A 22,539-nucleotide genomic window follows, 5' to 3' on the forward strand; every position below is an offset into this window, starting at 1 on the left:
GCTCCCTGGATAGTCACAGCGGTTTTCTTATGCAGAGTATTTTCCGTGTCTGCAAGAGACACAACACACAAGCCACGGTAACTTTTATTTACATTGACCAGATTATTTTTTTTCTACAGAGTTAGGAAAACCCCCAACAAGTTATGATTAGCAGAATGGATCAATTACAGACTCACAAAAAAAGAAATAGAAAATACAGCAGAATGAAGAACAAACTCTGCCCCAGGTGTGTTCACCGCGTGAGGGCAGAGTCGGGTCCTTCACGGGCCTCGGTGGTGACAGAACCGCAGCCGAGGGACAAACCGCTCCCAGCGCAGCGACCCGGGGTGTGACATTGAACAACTGAATCCTGGGATCTAAAATCCATTGAACAACTCAATCCTGGCATCTAAAATCCAGCCTGTGTTGAAATGTAAACAGACGCGTTTTATGTCAGTCTCTAGGCACCCAAATATGGACAGTTGGCCTGTTCGGAGCATTTTATACCCATGAAGTCCTGAAATACACAAGCAGTGACTGAAACGCCTCCTCGGTGACCTGGAATTTTACACACGTCTCCAAGTTTGATTCTTGCAGATCAGACTGAGAACTTAAAATCAACCAACCAATGAATCAAATGAAGTCCCAGCCACCCCAGAATTTCTATCAGGAGTTTGTTTTATTTCTTGTAACTTACGTGTATATTTTCTGTGTGAACTGTCTATGATCTCATGGTCATTTTAAGTTCCGTTTAGTCATTCCCTTAAGAAGATTAAGTGCAGTTTAATGCATTTAGTTATTTATTTCCGTACTAGAAGTGATTTCATAGAAGAGAGCGATTTAGAAATCCTTGAGTACAATCCTGAAGTACTTCAAATCCTCCAGCAGCATGCCTCATTGTCATAAAGTTCACTTTACGCATTCCGAAATTCAGATTTTGGCACATTTATCATTGATCGGACATTTACAATGTATCAAAGTTGAAGCAAAGCAAAGGAAGGTGAAATTTTAAAGGAAGGAGTGAGGAAGTTAAGAATTATTGTATGATTTGAAATGCTTCAAAAGCACAGCTTTGCATTAATCAGCTCTGGATTTTGCTCTTGGAAGACCAGTTTCTTACTGAAGTGGTTTCCTAACAGTCACCTTGGAAAAAGGGAATGTGAAAGAAAAGGATCAGCTGTGGCTTCCCCCCGTCACACAATTACACATCAAATGGTCAAAAATTCCTTTTCCTGTACAGAGGTACCGCACAAAACCCACCGTGGGAGGGGATCCCTGGGGCTGCGGGGACAGGCGGCTGCACTGACCAGTCTGATGGGGAGAGCGGGACTGGGACGGGGGAGAGCGGGACTGGGACGGAGGAGAGCGGGACTGGGACGGAGGAGAGCGCGGGACTGGGACGGAGGAGAGCGCGGGACTGGGACGGAGGAGAGCGCGGGACTGGGACGGAGGAGAGCGCGGGACTGGGACGGAGGAGAGCGCGGGACTGGGACGGAAGGAACCGTAGACTCAAACCAAGTCCCGTTTCTGGTGCAGGTTCTCAGGTCGTCACTGCTGCAGCCACCACCGCCGAGAGACGCTTGTCAGGGGACCAGCAGCACGCGCTGCAGCCAGAGCAGACGGGAGCTGCGGTCCAGCTGCTGCAGGGGCTACTTCCTCTTCCTCTTGTCCGCCTGGTTGTAGTGGGGGTTGCGGAGCATGGTGTAGAGAATGAGGAGCGGTATCAGCAGGTACGGCAGGTATATCGACAGCAGCGTCAGGCGCTCGCGCTGCGTCTGAGGTCCTGAGTGCTCAGACTTGGAGAAATCGTGAAACAGGATGTGCGCCAGGATGGCAAACAGAGTCGTGGCTACGTGGGTGGAATAGATAATCGCAGGTGTCCTTATCCATTTGCAGCCACCTGTATAGGAGCAAAAAAGAATCAGTTATTTAAGTGTATTAGTTTTGGAACAAGCAGAATTCAGTGGCTTTTAAACTAACATGAACCGCTCCATCTCTGACAGGGTGAGCCAGAAGTCACATTCCACAGGTACCGGTAGCAGCAACCCATGAAAATTATCTACCTTTATGGAAATTTGGAACGATGGTGTGATCGTGAAAGTTTTAAAGTAACGAGATGAGTACACAGGCCTGACCCAGAACTTTATCTCCCCTGGATGCATGCCCAATGTCAAACGCTGATGCTGGTTACAGACAAAAGGCCGCAGTGGACAAGGGCCCCTGGTCAGAGTTTTGTTTCTGACAGGCCTTATTCCGTGCTGCTTTCTCCAATAAAACTTGCCAGGAAAGCAGCACAGCACTGCACTCCACCTGGGACATACTTGCTTTAGACCAATAAATGAATGTTCTCTGCTGTACAGACAGCAAGCGTTAGGCAGAAATGCTGCAGGGGACACATTCCCACACGTGTTTCATACCAACCTTTCAGGAAGGCGTATCCTGCGACGGGGAAGAACGGCAGCTGCAGGAAAGCCTCGCAGTACATGAACGCCTTGAACCACTCGGGGGGCTGCAGCATCAGCGGGTCTCTGAAGGTGGCCGTGTACCACTGCAGCAGCTCCGCCAGCTGCAGAGACAGAGCAAAGCTGCGCGTCAACACACGGCTGCAGCCGCGGGGGGACGCACCGGGACCCCCGTCCGGCGGCCACGCAAACCCGGCGCTGCAGCGGGAGGCCAAGCGACCCCATCGTGCTGCACAAGGCCTCTTGCTGCTAACTGCACTGTAACGGGGACGACATTTCTGAAGTCTTTAAAGTGACGAACGTTTCCATTAAGTATACATCAGCTTTGCACTACAGGCAGTTTTAGGATTACTACTGCATTAAGTGCAGCTGCTTTCCAAAAACTATTTGTCGTGTCATTTCCTACCAGAAAAAACCCAAATGCAAGATCCGCGCCCTGGCATCGGTAGATATCGAGGCACTCGCGTTCCTCCCGCTTTGGGCCCCTGTGACAGCCCAGGTGGGCTCAGCCCCGCTCTGGGGCGTCTGCCAGCGACGTCCCGTCGCCACCGCTGCCACAGCTGCTTGATGGACGGGTTTTGGATTAGGGAGTTGCCATTAGTTTCCATGACAGAAATGTAAATTCCAGCATGGCTTTAAAGTGGACTTTGAACAGAAAGATAGGTATTGATATTTGCTAGTTAACCATTAATTACAAACGGTTTCTATAATGGAGTAATTCTATAGGCGATCCTAATGGCAAAATTCAAACTCACTAATTGTAAAGCTTGTGTAGGAACTTATGGCCGATCTCATCCTGACTACGAGAGCTGCACCCATTACCTTCTGTCCAACTATTATTTTAAATGACTTTATTGTTTCTTTTCACCTCTAAGTTTATTCGAAACCCAGCAAACCGGAGAGCTTTACTAATAGACTCGGCAGCCAGCGTGTCCCGCTCCTGCCGCGCCGGCAGCGGGCTGTGCCGCTCCTGGCGGCGCGGCCGGAACGGCCCGCGGAACGGCAACGGCCCCGCCCCCGGGACGGACCCCGGCACCGCCCGCGGGGCCGCCCGAGCGGCCGCTCGGCCCCGGGGGCCGCCGCGCACCCCGCGTCACCCGAGGCCACAAGCGGCCGCGGCGAGCGCGCCGCCGAACGCGCCGGCGGTCCTGCCCAAACGAATGACGCGGCTGACGGCGTGAGTCGTGTCGGTAGCAAGTGCGGAATGAATTTTAAAATATCACTTCATTTTAGGAAATGTACCGCATTTTTTTGTCCCCCCGCTTACGTCTCTCCATACTCGATTCTGTAAAAACCACCCGGGCTCCGCCAAACCAAGCGGCTGCTCCGCTCCCCTGCGGCCCCCGGCGCGGCGCCCCCGGTACTCACGGCAGGCGGGTGGATCCCGGCGGGCAGCAGCGGCTGCAGGTCGATCAGCAGCGTCACCGGGACGTGCGAGACGAAGTAAAGCGCGAACAGCCGTTCCCGCCAGCGCGGAGCCGCCGCCATGGCCGCGCCGAGCCCCGCCCGCCGCCCCGGGCCGCCCCGCCCGCCGCCCCGGGCCACGCCCACCCCTCCCGGGCCACGCCCACCCCTCCCGGGCCACGCCCACCCCCTGCGGAGCAGCTGCGCAAAGCCCGGCAGGGCGGGACGAGGAGCGGGATGATGAGGATGAGGATGATGATGAGGATGATGATGATGATGATGAGGATGATGAAGGGCCGTTTTCTGGAGTTTTCCCTCATTTCTCCAGCAGCCGGGAAAACGAGACGCGGCCAATGACCCTCCTCTTGCCCAGCCCTCCTGACAGGCAGGACCACCTTCTGCAAACCGTACGGCTTCGAGATTCAAAGACGCCTTTTCCTCCTCATGTTTAGCCCGGGATGGAGCCGGGACAAAGCCGCTCTCCTTCCCTCGGCAAGGCCATCTGGACCAGAGCTGAAGCGTCACCGCAGCAAGGCACAGCAGCACCAGGGCTGATGCCGTCCCTTGTCCAGGGTGCGCACGCGGATCAGCTCTCAGTTATCTGCCTGGGTTCCAGTTTCCCCAGTGACCAACACCACACACAGTTCTGCAGTAACCGGACCTGAGCAGGGTTACAGCAAACAGAACGGTCCATCAAGTTATACCTGATAGAGACAGCTTTTAAAGTTACAAAGAAGAAAAGTTCAAGGATCTCACAATATGCCCTTACTAAAACAAATAAAGGGTAAAAAAATTAGAAAAATTGCTACCCCATCAATATTAAACCCATCAGCTCAGCCTGGTGAGCGTCCATACGCTCCCACCAGGTCAGTAAAGTTCCCCACACACCAGTAATACATTGGCTGAAGGAGAAAAGCACTTCGTAACTTCCATTAATTCATCGATTTGAATCAGTCAATGATATTTCACCAAACATCAGGAAACTGATTTTAGCAACTTACTTTTCCATGGCTGATCTTGTTCAGCTCCTTTGCATCACCTTGTACGCACAAAGAGATGAGGCCTTCTAATATTGGGACAATTTGTGAATAATTTCGAAGTTATTCCTTGCACTCACTACTTCTGTGCTCTTCTCAAGGCACAATTCATAAAAGGAGATGCAGAAGCTATATTTAGAGAGCTTAAAACTTGTGATTACAATACAAAACTTATGATTACAATCTGTAATTAGACATTGATATCAGCAAAGCTTAGAACGGATTAAAATGCAACTCTGAGAACTGGCAGCCAGCTGTGAACCTCAGTGCCGACCCCACGTCTGAAGCACTCTGCTGTTCACGCGAGAAACGGGGCGCTCTGTCAAGAACAGCTCTTACGAGGTCTCTCTTCCATTGCAACTCATTTACACTAAACATGTAAAATGCAGTTGAGGCGACCAAAAACATTACCTTGTTTTCCACATATATTTGCATTACAATTTCAGTAACACAGTTGTGCCAATTCTAATCACTCGTTCTGCAGAGCCCCTTGCCCACATTTGTACGAAGACACCCTGAAAGGTAAACGTCCAAAAGACATTTTACTCTTTTATTCATGAATGAGATCAACCCATGGACGTCCAGCAATTCACTCCAAAAAACAACAGCGCTACACGAAGGGTCTTTGCCAGCTCTGTCCTCACCGCTCACAGCCTGAAAAACCGTGTGTCACGACGAGACCCAACCAACCACGTGCCCATGGGCACCGTCCTGCGCTGAACGAGGATCTAACGAGCAAGCTCAGGAAAAACGGCAGCGACTTAATGGCAACTGCTTCAGCAGCAGCCAAGCCCGAAGCAACGACACCGTCCCCGGTGTGAACCAGGCACAGCTGCGGCCGCGGAGCCGGCACAGCCAACGCCAACGCTGGCACCGCCAACGCCGGCACCGCCAACGCCAACGCCGGCACCGCCAACGCCGGCACCGCCAACGCCAAGGGGCCTCTGCAGTGTTTCTGGTGAGATCGAGGGGCTCCAGCTACAGAGGTCAATTGGTTTGATCTTTAAAAAGATAAACCATGAACATTCTCGGTCACTGTGCAACACCTCTGCGCGTGGGATTCTTTGCATTAGGACTAGAGAAAACAATGAAAACATTTGTGCTGGAAAAATAACACAAACTTTGCAAATGAAGTACAATCCATACTTGACCGCATGTCTTTCAGCTTCCCAATAAAGTGCAAGTCAATGGGTTGTTTTGATTTAATCAGCAAGTTTTGCCTTCATCCAGGATCAAGCTTACAGAGTAAATGAATATTTTGTTTAGGAAGTCATATATATGTGCATATATGTATGCATACATGCGTGTGTGTGTGCGTAAAAACCAAAACCATGCCCAAACCAAGATGTTATAAAGTCTTTTTACTTGTATTCGTTTAGACAGCACTTAATCAAAATGGTAACAACTTATTCTTAAATAAAGGTGGGAGATCAGACAGGAAATAAAGATAACGCCACTTCTTTTTCAAATGTCACATTTAATGTTTTCACCACTGTACTTCAAATCTACATTGTACAAAGTGACCAGCAAGTGTGCCACATAACTGACCAACCTCTGAGATTTTACCTTTCATACCAGTGTCTTCTGGGGCTCTTTTAATTAAACACGATTCTCAATCAAGTGAATTGAAATGCTTCAGTTGGTTTTATTCTCAGGAGCCTCATAAAAAACAAAGATATTGCACCATCTTTGTTCAGTTATTCAATGTTTGTCTCTTTCACAGCAAATAATTACTTCATTGAAGTTAAAACTTCCAAACATAACTTACTAATAGTCTCCAATTTCAGCTCAGATCACTCTTGTTGAAAATACTCTGCTAAATACAGATAACTTACAATAACTTTAACAGTTAATTGTCCATAACAAACACCACGGTTTTTCTCCAGACCAATGCTCAAATTTTAAGACCACCCTTTAGTATTTCTTTGTACAGGTGAAAAACAGTCTTCAATTTTCTAGTCCTGTTTTAAATATAAAAGTTGGAAGGGACATTCAAGTTTCAAGTCTCCACACTGAACTTAAAAAAAAAAAAAATCATGTGGAGGTAAACAAACCAAGTTGTATACTCCAGGAGGTAGAGGCCTTCAATTTGTGTTCATATATACATATGCACAGAATTCAGTGTTCCAACAGAAAAGGAATTAGCCAAAACGTAATAAAAGTTATTTACTACTGTGACATTTCAAGACTTCCACAGCTTTGCCTAAAGACACAAACACAATTAACATAATTCCCTATGTGCTTTTTTTTTCCTTTTTTTTTTTTTCTCTCAACTGTCCAGTGCAGGAAAAAGTTCTCACAAAATTTCACAGACCTAAAATGTGCAAGCTAGTTTCTGTCTATACAGCAATGATGTCAGGGATCTCTGAAATTAGCCCATAAACTGAATTATTTACACACATAGAAGATGCATGCTGGGGGGTTTTATGTAAGAAAGAGCAGAAAAACTTCTAATAAAAATAGATTAAATATATATATATATTTATACTGGGTAAGGAAACAGAAGTTTAGTCTCTCCTAGTCACAAACTCATTCTCTCTACTCACAACATTTGATTTAGAACAGCACACATCACCATCACAGCTCTAGTGAGAAGCTATTTATAGGGTTGGACCATCGGGTGACGCGGCCACTGCCCGTGGTCACCGTCACCCAACGGGACTTCATGATTGGTCGCAGTCAAGTTTTCTGTATTCCTTAGTTTTAGAAAACCCCAAATCTTCAGGAATGGCTCAATATCAAAATGTATGTCTATCTTTTTGTACAATCTCACCTCAATTAAAAAAAAAAGGAAAAAAAGAAAAAAAGAAAAAACCTCCCCAAATTTGGTTCAATTCTGTTTGTTCTGAGCCGAGCCATCACAGCTGCACTAGAATTCATAAAACACGTGCAACTCTGGGTAAAATATTTTCTTCTAAAAGCACAACCACTTTACAAGATTAAAAGTCTAGTACATTTCTAAATATTATTCGTATTGTACAAGTAGTGGTTGTTAATTTAAAACTTCATTAGTAAAATTACAGTACAAGCATGATTAACCTCCAGAATTGCAAATCCCAGACTCCAGTGGAAAGCTACATTACATCTTCAGTAGTAAATTATCTTCCACTTTATTCCCAAACCAGTGGAGATGGCGGCATCTCAGAGGGTTGAGCAACCGTGGAACTAGAATGCGGGCGACACAGAAAATCAGTGTTCATTTGCAGTAGCTAATAGACAAGAAAGTTAATGCTCGACCAGTAAGCAAACATTTCAAGGAAAACAAAAAAACCTACCAGACCCAAACCAAAGCACCCCAAGACCAACAGTTAACAGCACTGACAACAAGGATTTTGCTATACTTTGTCTACTTATTTTCTTAACCGTTCTTCACCTATAAGTAATTCATTTTAATGTTTGTACAGTGCAGTTCTGCAATCAGAATTCAAACTGTCAATCTTTCAATTCTAATTTTTAGTCTGACTTCTGTACTTTTACGCAAAAATATTACTTGAAATTTCTGCACATTTTACTTCATTCTAGAAGAACTCACAAAAGTATTTTTATAATTTGACCAAACATGTCCATAAGGTATTTTTTTGCAGAAATTATCTAGGGGCCTTTCCTACTTTCAGAAACTTAAAACAAAAACATTTTGGATGTGTAAATTCTGTACTACTAAGAAATGTGAATGAATATCAGCTGTGATTACATACAGTTACCTAATAAAGCTCTTAAAAGCAGCAGACTGAGGGTTGATGCAGAGAGGCACTCTGTTTCCTTTCTGCTGTTCCAGAATGAACTGATGAATGATTTCTGTACAAAACAAAGAACAGGACACCGTTAACACTTGTTGCTCCAGGGCCCTCCTGCGGGACAGACATCGACCCCCAGGTAACTCCTCTGCCTGTTCCCCACCCGCGGGAGCAGAACGCGCTGGGCTTGGAAACCAAGAGGTTCTGCGTGTCAGCTGCACCCGTGAGGCTGTTTGTGTCACAGCATTTACAGGCAATTCTGTTCTTTTAGTGAAAAGAAATTATTTCCAGTATCTCCTATGGAAAATTATACAAAACACCAGCTGGGTCAGTATATGTGTCCAGATTGCACAGCCCACCCACACACCGCTGGGATTAACACAAAGGTGGAGTTCTGCTCACCTTTAACCTGCCGAACAGAACTGAGGTTCTTCTCAAAAGTGTCATCAAATTTGGGATTGGTGATGGGTTCAAAATCACTCGTATAAACTCTTCCAGTCGATGTGGAAAAACAACATTTACACATACAAGTGTGGTATCGCAACCGCCCTTCATCCAGATACGGGTGAGCTAAGGCATCCTTAGCAGATATTCTTTTGGACTGAAATATTGCATTTAAAGAAAATAAACAAAAAAAGAGTCAGGATATTTTCAGAGGCACTGAAACAGTTTGAAGAATACTTACCAATTAATTCTAAATTGTTTTATAAATGCCTAATCATGTTAAAGGATTAGTTCAGGTCAGAAAATGTTTCTGATCTGCAAGCTCTGCCACCAGGGGGAAGGTTTGACTTAAAAACAAGTCGCATCACTCAGATGACATTGACCTTTCTGTACTCCAGCTCATGACAGAAATGCTACTAATATGACTCTTGGAAATATATTTTTCAATAATTACTTTATCCAGATAACCTTAAAACTATGACTCCTACAATAAATCAAAGCAAGCCCAAAGAATGTAATATTAGCAAATAAGAATGTAATGTTAGCAAATATGGCATTTTGTGGGTCCATACTCTGCAAAACAATTTAGTGTGTCCTTAAGTACATATTTAAAATAAAACGCAAATTTAAGGATCACTGATAACATGTTCCAAAATCCCAAATCCACTGCAGCAATTTTTCATTAGAAAAACAGATGCTCAGTGGAAGAAGGATCCTGCCATGTGACTGTGGATGCAGAAGGAATTTTTGTGTGTTGCAGGACCATGAACACCCACGTGTCTCTAATTAGAACTGCACCAAAGTATCTGATATTCTGCTACCTACACCTCGCCAGGAAAAGAGCGTGATTCACAACACCCTCGTCTTTCTCACTCATTGTGGCTTTCTTCAAAAGACCACTCGATTTTAAATGCAAAACCCCCATTCCAGGGGGAAATTAACTGACCAATTATAAGATGATACTTTTATGTCTTTTACAGACCCAGAGGTACTGACATGCAATGCAGAAGATAATCAGTTAAAGCAGTCCTTCGCTTAAAATATTAATTTAAGTAGCAGAGAGCACAAACTGCTAAAACAAAAAGGATTAGAAATAATTTTAAATCATACTCACTGGGTCAAAGACCAACATTCTGCAAAGGAGATGAACTGCTTCATGTGTCGCTTGACTGGAAAGTGTATATAGGACAGGGAGGGATGGCTGCAGGGGAAACAGGAGAAAGAAAAGCACAGAGTTGTCCTGTCAGATCCATCGGCAAGAAAACACGGCTCCAGCACGCTTTATGTGAGTTACTGAGGACAGGCTTCTGTGAAAAAGGAGATGCGCTGCCCAACACTTCCCAACAAGACTATGACCACGATTGCTAAACTGAGCAACTGTCACAGAGATCTCATTGATTCTTTTTTTCCTTAGTTCAGATATAATCCCTGGACAAACTTACATTTTCTTCATTTATTTTTCTATATAGACACTGCTTGAAGCTGTAGCTGCTCAGGGCTTTGATTAACCACATCCCTTCCAGTATTTCGTTTTTCCGATCTCAATCACTGCCAAATTATGGAGTGCTTTGCTTTTCCTTACCCAGTGACACTCAGCACAAGCCAAATCACCGCCAGGCATTTTCCATGGGGCCGACGGGCCCTGGAGGGGCCCACACGCACCGGGCGGGGGTTTAAATACGAATCTTCATGCACTGATCTATTTTCACATACAGCAGCAAAATGCTTTACCCCTTCACTCCTACTACGCTCACCTACATTGATGAAAAATAGTCTGCATGACAAAGTAATCACCAGTTTCTAACTCGGTCTTCTCTCCCTATTAATCTAATTAAGAAACTGGTAACGTTTAGCTATTTATAAACACCAAAATCTCCATTTTAGAAGACGAAAAGCCACAAATGTACATTCAAGCATGAAGTGTGCTTGAAGCTGCACGCAGAGCAGCCCCATCGAGGGCCCAGCGCAGCGCTGGGCACACGGTGCAGCTCCCGCCGCACTCGCTGCAAAATGGATGTTGTTGTCAGCATCGAACTGACCGCTGTAGCTTATTTCCCGCGGCTTAGCGGCTGTGGGACATTAAATCTGTGTTAGAAGCATTTTGTACCATTTCACCTCACTTGATTTTTAGTATTGCCATCATTGAATGGGTCAAGGAACACGCAGTTTCAGAGGCTCGACAAGAACAGCCTTAGCACTGGGAGTAGGAAATCAGGAAACGTTCTTGTACCCATTGCAATTCTTGACAAAACGTCCTGGTTTAACGAACTGAACAAGGCTAACAAATAAATGCCACAGTTCTTGTTTACTGCTACCAAGAGCACAACTACTGCACTTTGGAAATGTCGAGTGATTATCAAATTATCAGAATTTAAACCCAATCTATCCTACAAAGTATCTGGACGTATTTGTATACTGTTACATATTTTTATATATAAAGTATAGGGGATATATTTCTCTCAGTTTCAATCATTATAAAACTTTAAAAAACGCCTAAACAACCAAACACAAACATCTCAAACCCTGAAAGTGCAGGACTATGCTTAAAAGTTACAACTCTTCTAGCGCATGATAGCAAAAAAATAGGGTTGATTTGTTTTAAAACTGGTAGAGAAAGTCTTAAGGAAATTCTCCTACTATTAATGTTAAAAGAAAAAAACCTGTCATAAAATGGAATAGAGACAACTTGATGTAGTGAATCAAAAGTGCCAAGGAGGCAGAACTCCCACATGTGAATAATATAGCAGAATATAGATTCGATCCTCATTTCTATGGTAACTACTATTGTGGTGAGTAGACATTTGAGAAATTACTTCAACATGCAGAAAATAAAGATGCAAATTAACTACTGGAAAGATCTGATGTATTAACATGTACAGGTTATTAATTTTGTTAATTTTTACTACCTCACAGTCATAAAAATGACCATATTGGATGGACATAGTGCTTTATGGCTGCACTATGGGTTCCTGCATAAGCATTTCTTTGTATTTATTAACAGTGTATTTTATTTGCCTTTTTTATTGTCCAGACAGCATAATTACATCATCCCGCCTTTTTTTTTTCTCTCTTTTTTTTTTAATTAACTTTTCACGTCAGCGATGTTGTGTCTCAGTTTTCCATATCGCATTAAGCCATTCGGGAACAGCTTTGGTGGCTGCACAGGTGTGTGAGGGACCCTCCGGTGACTGGTCTGTTAGGATCTGGTAACAGGTGATTTCCACTTCTAACACTTGATCCCGTCAGCACAGGAGTCTCTCCGGGGTGTTCTGAACTATACCGTCAATTTTAATTCATGCCTCTTGCCAATGTTATCACTTAAATTTAACATCCTCATTCAAAATAGTTATCAAAACACTGTCGCTTCAAAAAAAGGAGACTTTCACCTGCATCATCAAGTTAACAATACAGACAAGGTGGAAGGCAGAAATGCACTTTCCTGATGAAAAACCACTTTGTCTGAACAGTAGTTTGAATAACCGCATCATTAACCCACGTCGCTGCAACACCACACCACCTTTGGTAAACGGAACCCGGTTTGCGGGCAGCGACAGCCACAAGATTAAACATCCAACCACAGAATTTCTGACCAGACACGCGGGGAGGATTCCAGGACGCTGTGAAACGTCCGCACGGAGCAAAGCCCGGCCTAGGGGGCTGAGCTGACGCTGTCCTGCCCACGCGAGAGCACGGCCCTGAGCCCCGGTACCTGTTTGTGAGGACCCCTGAGGATGTGAGCCTTGGCGCCTTCGCAGGCCGTGCGCATCGCCTCCAGCGACGGCGTGCCCAGCAGGTCTGTGATCAGGTCCAGCTGCAGCACACAACACACAGCGGGAGCTCAGACACGCGCTCATATAGTGCGTTACGATAGCAGATCCTTATGCTAACATAAATTACACTGCACGCCTGAATCAAAACCGCTGTTTTGCGGACAGTAAATTACAAATATTAACGTATACGTTTAGTCCATAGCAAGTACAAACATTTGTAATTTCACTGAAAAAGCCCTAGTAGAAGCCGATTTTCAAGTCTGGGAGCTTTTTTTGTTTACAGGTTTAGTAAAATATTTTACTGCAATTTAAAAGTCCATTTCACTTCATTAAGAAATACTAGCAACATTGCAGATAAACATTCCTTCCCTTAGAAGTATAAATGCATCCATCTCTAATATCTTGCTGCACACATTATTTTTATCTATTGTAAAAACAGCACTCCAGGATTAGAGATGTATGTCTATTATACCAGCTTGCTTGCTGTTGGGATGGTGATGAAGTATTCTGGCGCGCCTCATGTTTTTATACCTAGACACAGTTACACAACAAAATATTCAACACTTCCTTATGCACTTGGTCGTTACTAAAATGAAGCAGTCTCAGCACTGCTATTAATTGGCAGTTTAAACAGTTCAAGTGTCTTGACAGAAAACTTACTGTTAATATTTACTACTTCCTCATATTAGTTGTTAACAAACACCTGATCCTGGTTATATCACCTTTACCTATGGCAATAAAATGCTACAGCAGGCTTTGGTACTGCAGCAGATCACAGGGGCTTACAAACAAAACGCGCATTTCGAAAGCTAATGTTAATAACCACTACTTCTATCGCTGTCTGGAAGCTGTCATTTCAGCATTGCAAAGCAGCTTGGTTATCCGCCTGTGTGTAAACCAAGCAAAACAAAAGCAAGTTTGAGGTTCACAACGCATCAGTGTAACTGATGGCATGAAATGACGCAGTAGAACAAAACGTAAAGGGAAATGTCGTGATACCTGCTGTATGGGACTCTGTGCCTGAAACAATATTCTTCGCCCAAGTAGTTCTGCAAAGATGCAGCCTACGGACCAGATGTCGATGGCGTTGCTGTAGTGCCGGCTGCCCATCAGGATTTCGGGAGCTCGGTAATACTGAGTGACAACTTCCTGAGTCATGTGACGGGATTCGTCTAATTCTTCCACCCTGGCCAATCCAAAATCACAAATCTAAATTGAGAAGGCAAATAAAAAAATTAAAATAACCAAAACACTTAATGCATTTCAAATAGGCAACCTTCTGGTAACGAAGCATGAAATTCCAAACGAGCATTTAAATAAATCAGATAATCTGCTGTAACTGCATGAGCAAAGGGAAGTGGAATAGGAAGAAATTAGGCTACTTCATTCCACATCCCTTTAAACTTTCTACAGCTTCATTTGAAACCACAGTACATTTTTTAGTTGGCATTACAACCGATAATCTAAAATATTACAAAGCTTTGCATTAAAAAAAAAATTGCCAACGTCTGGGCAGAGAATAATTCATCTCAAACCAGACTTCATTTGTTCATGATATGCCTCAAAATATTACAGAAAGATTTAGGTGTGGGGAGAGGTGGGGAGAAAACAGGAAAGGAAGATGCATGTTTCGTTTATAATTTCTAAAGAATCTGCAGGATTTTTTTTCTTTTAAGATGACTTTCAGGAAAAGCGTTCATATGAAATGTTTTTGTTTAAAAAAATAACAACTGATTTATAATGAACAGCATATACATATGTACATTTTCAATAAAATTAAGTAGCACCTTAAGAACACAGTTGCTGTTCACAAGTAGGTTCCCTGGTTTAATGTCTCGATGTAAAATGCCAGCAGAATGTAGATATTTCAGACCTGAAATATTAAATGAAATTAAAATAAATACCTTTTTACCTTTCGAAAGAAGTTTAAGGCTGACAACATTTTCCTGGAAGGTCTTGCAGCTCCCGATCAGCAAAGACTTTGCCATTGGCTCATTTTTTATACGATTCTAACTTCCAGTCTCTAGTACATGCTCAGTCGCTCAATGAAAGGCTAAAACTTTTGGACTACACAAACTAGACGGAGTAAGTAATTTAAGTAGTCTTTTTTTTATATATATTTTTTTTATTTTTTTTTTTTTTTTTTAGATCATCATCTCCCCAGTTATGATACGGATACTCTGTTGTTCCATAACAATTTAAACTCGACTGTTCTCCAGAATACGTGCAGTGGGTCTAGTTACACCCATGTGTGGGTCTGGCTCAGCCCGGGTGTCCTTTCTGCACCCGGCCGAGCCTTTGCGGCGGGGCGCGGGCCTGGCCGTGCTCACCCCCACCCCGAGCGGGGCACGAGCTGCCACTCGCACAGCTACAGTCATCGATGCTTGCTATCCATGCACAATATGGAATAAAAAGAACAAGTTTCCAAGGGAAACTTGTTCAAGATGAGGATGTCTCGAGAATAAATGTTAAGAAAGAGAGAAAAAAAAAAAGTACTGCTACATAATTTTCATTAAATTTAAAAGAAGAAAAATTACCTCTTAAAATCTGGTAAAGAAAAACTTTGACATGATCCGAGCTGAGTGGCTGAGGAGAGACGATAATCTTATGGAGGTCACTCTGCATCAATTCAGTGACAACATATCTTCAAATTATTAGTTAAGGTAAAAGCAGAAAGTCCAGCACATAATCCCTTAAAACTCCCTCCAACTCCTACGAATGTGAGCTCTTGCAAGTCAGAGCTACGAGTGAACAAGAATAAAGCTTCTTCAGGGGTCAAGTCTCCAGACTCTTACGAGAATGAAAATAAAAAATGTTCATCTGCTATCAGCACACCACACAAAAATTAATTTTATAAATTAAACATTGCCAGCTTTTTGAACAAAACAACCCCAAACTAAAATTGCATGAATAAAGAATTCATAAAGAAAAAACCCCAACCCTGCAGCACCATAATTTCTAGTCCTCTAATTTTTCTTTTCCTTTTGCAAATGCCCTCTTAAATATTTATACCAGCCTATTAAAATTTGGGTTATACCTTATGCCTGCAACAAATCTTTACATCTCATTTTTAAACTAAAATATATATTTAAAAAAAGCAGATGCATTACTCTGCACTTTATTCTGATAAGAGTTTTGTTTTGCTACGCCACAAATCCTCCCAAATCTCAATCCCAAGCATAATGTCTCCCAGATGTCTCCACTAGTTGCCATGCCAACTAAAGCAGCTTAAATTAAATGAGGGCCTGAAATGGCACCTGCACCACTCCAGGTCTGCGGCGCATTAAATAAACCTCTCTTGACGGGGGCTCAGAGGTGCCATTAACTCCAACAGCAGCGATCTGATTATTGTCTCTGGGTAATTTAATGAGGAGCTCTAAACAAGAGCAAAAGCAGCACTTGCTTGGTGTTCCTGCCTTACAAACGTGGCAGCTTCTTCACCAGCTGGTACCCAACCGGGTCAATGACTTTATTCTGGCCAGGACTACAAACGTTTAGCAAAAACAAACACAAAAATCCCGTGGGATTTCAGTCAACTGTTCAAACAGGTACCTGCAGTTTTCCTTTCCGAGTCGCACCGTAAACCACGCTGGCTATGAGGTGGTCACTGGAGCTGTAATACGCAGCTAAGCTGAACATTACACGCAGATCAAAATTGCTACTGACAGCAGTAATTAGCTAAGTAGCTATATAAAATTAGAACTACAAATGTACCAATTTGCTTCAGAATAATTATCAAGGCAAATGCATAGCACGAAAGAACTTCACTTACTCTGTTGACTGGGAGACCTGCTGAGTTGGTAAATTTTACAAAGTGACAGGGGAATTCAAAAGGCATAAAGTACACTCCGTGATGTGGCATTCTCATCATGACTTGGATCCTTCTTTATTGAGTCTCTGCATACCTCAAACCTCAATTCTACAGCCTGTTTTTGTGGAAGAGGCCAGCGTGCTGTGAACATCACTATGACATCTTTAGGAACTACACTAGTGGATCAATAAAAGAAGTTTTTACAACTACATCCCCCAAATATGGAATACAGTTACCTGATTTTCTTAAAAACTAACCTGAAATAAGTTCTTCTTATTCCACAGTAAGCAGAAGCACATGCAATTAAAAATCTGTATATAAATTGAAACACCTACTCATTCATTCTTCTAATTAATTGCACTTGACTGCAACTAATTCAAAAGAAATCAAAAAGATGATACAAAGCAGAGAGTCTTCTACTACCAGTACCAGAGTCAAGAAATTAAAACAAATTAAAAAACAAAACAAACCAAACCCCAGCCTTATAAAATACTAGTCAGAATGACTGAAAATCAGCTAACCATGAAGAAAACTAACATTTTTGGTTTTATATTCAAAACTTGGCAGTAGCTAAGCTCATCAAAATAAGCTTATCCCATTTAAATATTCTTGATCATACGATTACATGGAAGGAGTGATCCTTAACCTAGATCTGATTTATACCTCATATGACTTGTTATGAAATGAGGGCATTGAACTAGTACAAATAACCAAAATCCAGTTTTTGAAGACTATTTTTATGCTGTTCACATGAAATAAATACCAAAGCAAAAATTAAGAGCTTTATCTTACATTCATACAAAAAAGCCCTGGTGTAGTATACTGATACTTTCAAGCAATGAATTTGTTTATCAGTCAGTAAATCATGCTGTACTTTGGTTAAAATCAGAGTTCAAAATACACCTACTTTCTTCACCAATCAGATCAAGATATAAATAGATTAAACCATATTTCACAAAGTTCAGTTTATCTAAAAATAAAGAATAACAACTTTGCACCCATTAATTGTTTTGTAAAGTGGGTCATACAAAAAAGCAGCTAAGACCCAGCAGTAATTAAACCCCAACCTTCCATAATCTAACTACGGCAGTAAGCTGGTGCACTGGGAACTTAATTACTGGGTAGAGTTTTCCAAACAATGTTTGGGGGGAACCACGATTAGCAGCAGCGGTATCTGTTGGTGAACACCGCGATCCTGCGCCTGCTGGCTCTGGTGTACTCACAGCGTCACGTTCCATCCTGCGCGTTTCACCTCCAGCGGTAACATTCGCTAAAAGCTCTTGATAGGAGAGACGCACTTCTTTGACTGTTCACATACAGGCTCAAGGTTTTTGTAGTTCTGTTTCATAGATTCCACCAACTACTTGCAGTTTCTAAGCTAATGAAAATCACACCTACCTCAATTAAGATGCTCTATTTTATATTTAGGATACATTTCTTCAAAATAGTCGATGTGTGGAGGCTGGAGTATGTCGAGGGCAGAGAGTACCTAGAAACACCACACAAGATCAAGGCCTATCCCAGTCAAACAAGCCCAAATCCTGTAAAAAGACAGTCAGGCTGCACATTCTTACACAGCTTGGCTGTATTCTGTCCCACAGACAGACTGAGATTCTGCCTCCCTAGATGGGTGAATTTGATAGCCCACCAAGTCACATATTCTGTACACTCAGGGCCTCTTTTTTTTTTTATTAGAGAAACTTTTTCCATCTGTTCAAGTATTAGCTTAAAAGCATAAATTTATCTACCCAATTAAAATTGGTTTATTTCAAATATATATATATATAAAACACCATAAAATATTTGAAAGAAGTAATTCTAGCAAAGAAATGCAAAAGCACAAGATTTTACACTTCGTTCTGCCTTTCATCTTTCAGAGTTTTGTGATACGCTGCTTCCACATGGGAATTACAAACCCCAAAGTTGTTCACATTTCGAATCGGAAGCTCAGCGCTCTGTACAAAGCAAAAAGGTTGAAAAGTAGCAGCACGGAATTCACTTCCTTCTCACAGGAAAAAATACGATCTTGGCTCAACTTCCAAGTGCTTACAGAGATGCTTTTATTTGATGTTATAGTTCTCCACAGAATCTTTTCCATACCGAAGAGCCTGGTGAGGAGCAGTCTGAGGCCCGGGCTGCACCGTCCGCAGCCGCACGTGGGCCCAGGCTCTGCGCGGACGGTCTGACTCACCCAGACACAACCGCAGGGGCCAGTTCAGATCATTTCCTACATGTTTTAACTCAACCCAGCTGATTGCACCAACAGCGGGTTTGGGAGTGCTGGCACAACCGCTCTGCTGGAGGAACTGAGGGAGCAAAAAACTTCAAAGGGGACAGGAAGATGGAGTAAGAAATAGCTTGGAAGCAAAAGCATCTCCAGCTGGCACAGCTTTGTGCAGACTGACAGTTATCTAAAGCCTAAAATAAGATTAGGCAGAAATGTATTACCTGTCTATTTGCAAACATTTTGGAAGGGGAATTATGAATATCCTTAGATTCTTGATCATTTCATTTTTAGAGTGTTTGCGACAGGAATGTCTGAGTTTCCAGGAAATCTGATAACCACAGAATTAGAGAGCTTTTAAAGCATTTTAGATACTCTATAACTTAAAAGAAACCCAAAACTTCTGTTATAGACAGCTCCATTTTACAATTAGGTTTTATCAAATACTTGAAAATTACTTTGAATTTACTTACATTGTCATGCTTAAAAAAACACAACATCTTCAACTCCCGGAAGACCCTTTTACAAGAGACCAAATTTTGGAAGACGTTGGGCATCTTTTTGAGTGCAACTCTCTTTCCATCTCGCGGATCTGTTACTGACCTGCAGAATAAAAGATTTAGAACATCACATACTACTGTTAGACTATTCTTCTAAATCAGAAAAGAGTATTTTAGAGTTCTTATTGTTCTCAAATCAGACAGTGAGTCAAAACAACACAAAGACACTTCTAGGGAAAGAAGCATGAAGCAAAGGGCATCACGCCCTGTACTGGAGTCCGTGCCGACAGCCGTGGTTGCTGAGCAGGGCACACACAGCCCAGCCCGGTGGTGCCCAGTGGTGGCACACCGGGACACCGGCGCACACCAGGACACCAGCACACACCTGGACACCGGCACGCAGCAGGACACCGGGACACCGGCGCGCACTGGGACACCAGCACACACCGGGACACCGGCACACCGGGACACCAGCACACCGGGACACCAGCACACCGGGACACAAGCGCACACCGGGACACAAGCGCACACCGGGACACCGGCACGCACCGGGACACAAGCGCACACCGGGACACCGGCACGCACCGGGACACAAGCGCACACCGGGACACCAGCGCACACCGGGACACCAGCGCACACCGGGACACCGGCACGCAGCCTGGAGCTCAGTCAGAGCAACACCTTGAGCCGAGGAGCAGACCTGATCACAAACATCTCCGTCACCTCCCAAAAAAGACCAGAGCAAGAGGAAAACATTCGCTCAGTTACACAGATTTGATTTTGTCAGGTCTACTGCTTTCTTCTCCCTCTCCCAAGGAGGAAAAAATTTAATAACCCCATTCTGACGGAACACTGGCTAGTGTAAGACTCTTAACTGATCTATCACTAAATCACTTTACACGTGGAGATGCAACAGGACACGGTATCCAAGTTTCCACCAATGTAAACCAGGGATGACACCTGCCTTTCTCCCACAGAGCTTATGGGATGCAAGTATAGTAGTTCAGAAATGATAAGGTGCTTTGCACATGGCAAGTATTTTAATTTAAAGTAATTAGATTCTGAAAATAGAATTTTATAATGAGAACCATAAAACTAGAGCAAGGAGATCATGGTGCCTCGATTCCCAATCACTGTTTTTAAGGTGAGACTTCTCAAACCTTGCTACAAAACAGGGTTTCTAGATCTTCAGTTGTTTGGAAACCTTCATTTTTTTCCTGCATATTTTTATTGGGATGACCAAGATAACTTTCTTCTCGTGTCATGCTGTAACCACATAAGAAGCTACATCCAGCCAGGTACCCTGATGACATTTGTCCTTAAGAAGTTGCTGGCTTTTCTATCTATCCTGTGGCTCTCCTACAGATGACACAGAAGGCCTCTTCTTTGGTCTCAGGTCCATCTTTAAGTATCTAAATAAAATATTAGAACGGGATAATCAAATATCTTCCTTAACTACCACATCTGGCTTCAAAATGCCAAACAATTCAATCAATCGAAACGTGTGAAGTGGCCCTGACACTGGTGGTTGGGAGTCAGAGAACGACCCCAGCAGCCTCGGCTGAACAGCCACCGCATCTTTGTGCTTTAAATAAGGGGCGGAGGGGACTCGGGAAAGGTGATACCAGACTATTTTGATGGTGGGAAACACAGAGCTGAAAAGAACCTGAAAAGCTCTTCTAATTCACAAGATGTTTCCTATTTTCTCTGGGACCTTTGCCTCTTGCCTCTCACCTAAATTGGAGAGAAAGGGAACGCAAACTGGAAGAGGTACAGAAATGCCACTGTGAAGGCAGCTCAGCGCTCCTGGCCAGGGGACACGTCCCACTCCCGCTGGACGGGAACTTCTCTTGCTGCAGAAACAGAGCTGGAAAATTTTATTCACAAAAATCCTCACTGATTAACTGATTCCACTGCAGATGCTACTGAATTACTAATCTTTCCCTTTGCAGTTTCGACACCATTGCTGACCACTGCACACACACAGCTGCTCTTGAGAGGATATTCACCGCTGTGGAAGAAATTCCAAAGAGGATTGCAACGGTGATACACTAAAGCATCACAAAGATACGAGCAATTAAAGAGTGCTTGAACATGCAATTAATCAATCAATTAAAAAAAAAAAAAGAGCAAGAATAGTTTGCCTTTGGTTTGGGGCTTTAGTACTAATAAGAACCAACAGACCATAACAAAATCTGTTGCTGGATTGAGAAAGCAGGTCCTGGAGACCTCCCTGCTTCTCAGGGGTTTGTTACCGGTGTCCTGAAGGCTGTTTAGACAAAACGCACCGTGGATTTGAGTGCACGGAGATAAAACTCAGGGCTGCTACAACCACACGCACGGTGGATTTTCAGCTGTGTTCAGGTCTCACTGTTGCAGCAGCACCAACAAATGACACCAAATTTAAGGCAGGAGACAGAGCAGTTTCTGAAGCAGAACCTGTTGGCAGTAGGACGGGCCGGCTCTGCTGAAGAGGAACAAACACCCGAACTGGGGGGAATCACCTCTTCGGTACTCGAGGATTGGGATACGGGTTCTCCTCCCCACAACAAACATCTCGGGGGCTGCACGTTTTAGTAGCGGCAACACAGCTTTGGGAAACTACACTCAAGATTTTTTTGAGTTATTTTCAATAGTCACCTTCTAAGCATATTTGCCTTTAGAAACTTCCTATCTGCCTTTTTCCAAATCTTGTAAGTGTAAATATTATTCCAGCAATTGACAAGAAAAATGCGATAATATGTATTATCAGATGGACCATAAAACACATGATTTTGAAGTTTGCATTGTGTCGTGTTAATGTTTTAAGGTAAAACTCCCAAAGTAGCATTTCTTGCCATTATTCACGCAGAGCCCAGTCCTGCCGGTGGCCGGTACCAGTCTCACTCTAACGAAGGCGAATGGCAGCGCAGCAATTTCATGCTGTGTTGAGTCTGTTCTCTCCTAACCGGGGGCAGCAGCTGCTTTGCTTCAGCGCAAACAGCGGCGGAGCGGAGATAAGTGCCGGGGTCTGTACACAGCAGTGCTGTTATTAACGCGTCCCTGCTGCTGAAACCTGGCTGGGCTGATCCCTGGCTCTGCATTAGGGGTATCCCTCCCGTCTGCGTGAGCTAACGACTCCGTGTGGATAACGAACAGCTCTGACGGCAGCTGCGTCATCTCCAGCGAAAGGGT

The 22,539-nt window shown here is 43.6% G+C and overlaps 2 protein-coding genes across 4 annotated transcripts in view; both read right to left on the minus strand.

Annotated features, from left to right (window-relative positions):
* Positions 1-102: 102 nt before the first annotated feature.
* On the minus strand, positions 103-3,943 carry TMEM97 (transmembrane protein 97). Its single transcript, XM_065647196.1, has 3 exons — positions 3,810-3,943; positions 2,401-2,545; positions 103-1,879 (listed from the first exon to the last, which is right to left on the minus strand). Exons 1-3 carry the CDS (start codon positions 3,927-3,929, stop codon positions 1,629-1,631), a joined length of 516 nt encoding a protein of 171 aa, XP_065503268.1. The 5' UTR covers positions 3,930-3,943; the 3' UTR covers positions 103-1,628.
* A 2,414-nt stretch (positions 3,944-6,357) lies between these two features.
* NLK (nemo like kinase) overlaps positions 6,358-22,539 on the minus strand; it is a 34,491-nt gene continuing 18,309 nt past the window's right edge. For all 3 annotated transcript variants that reach the window (XM_065647010.1, XM_065647011.1, XM_065647012.1), the window contains exons 3-12: positions 19,339-19,468; positions 18,075-18,130; positions 15,368-15,474; positions 14,618-14,703; positions 13,830-14,039; positions 12,770-12,871; positions 10,175-10,261; positions 9,019-9,217; positions 8,584-8,677; positions 6,358-8,047 (exon numbers count right to left, since the gene is read on the minus strand). In XM_065647010.1, coding sequence (XP_065503082.1) covers positions 7,993-8,047; positions 8,584-8,677; positions 9,019-9,217; positions 10,175-10,261; positions 12,770-12,871; positions 13,830-14,039; positions 14,618-14,703; positions 15,368-15,474; positions 18,075-18,130; positions 19,339-19,468 — 1,126 coding nt within the window. In that variant the 3' untranslated portion in view covers positions 6,358-7,992. The remainder of the gene's footprint in view (positions 8,048-8,583; positions 8,678-9,018; positions 9,218-10,174; positions 10,262-12,769; positions 12,872-13,829; positions 14,040-14,617; positions 14,704-15,367; positions 15,475-18,074; positions 18,131-19,338; positions 19,469-22,539) is intronic.

The sequence above is a fragment of the Caloenas nicobarica genome, chromosome 17 (genome assembly GCF_036013445.1).
Source record: "Caloenas nicobarica isolate bCalNic1 chromosome 17, bCalNic1.hap1, whole genome shotgun sequence".
In the NCBI taxonomy this organism is placed as follows: Eukaryota; Metazoa; Chordata; class Aves; order Columbiformes; family Columbidae; genus Caloenas; species Caloenas nicobarica.

Excerpts from the sequence above, each read along its gene's own strand:
- TMEM97 (XM_065647196.1), bottom strand. The coding sequence starts at position 3,929 with ATGGCGGCGGCTCCGCGCTGGCGGGAACGGCTGTTCGCGCTTTACTTC. Across the intron at positions 2,546-3,809 it reads CCGGGATCCACCCGCCTGCC|CTGGCGGAGCTGCTGCAGTG; the intron begins GTGAGTACCGGG and ends CTGTCTCTGCAG. Across the intron at positions 1,880-2,400 it reads AGGATACGCCTTCCTGAAAG|GTGGCTGCAAATGGATAAGG; the intron begins GTTGGTATGAAA and ends GCTCCTATACAG.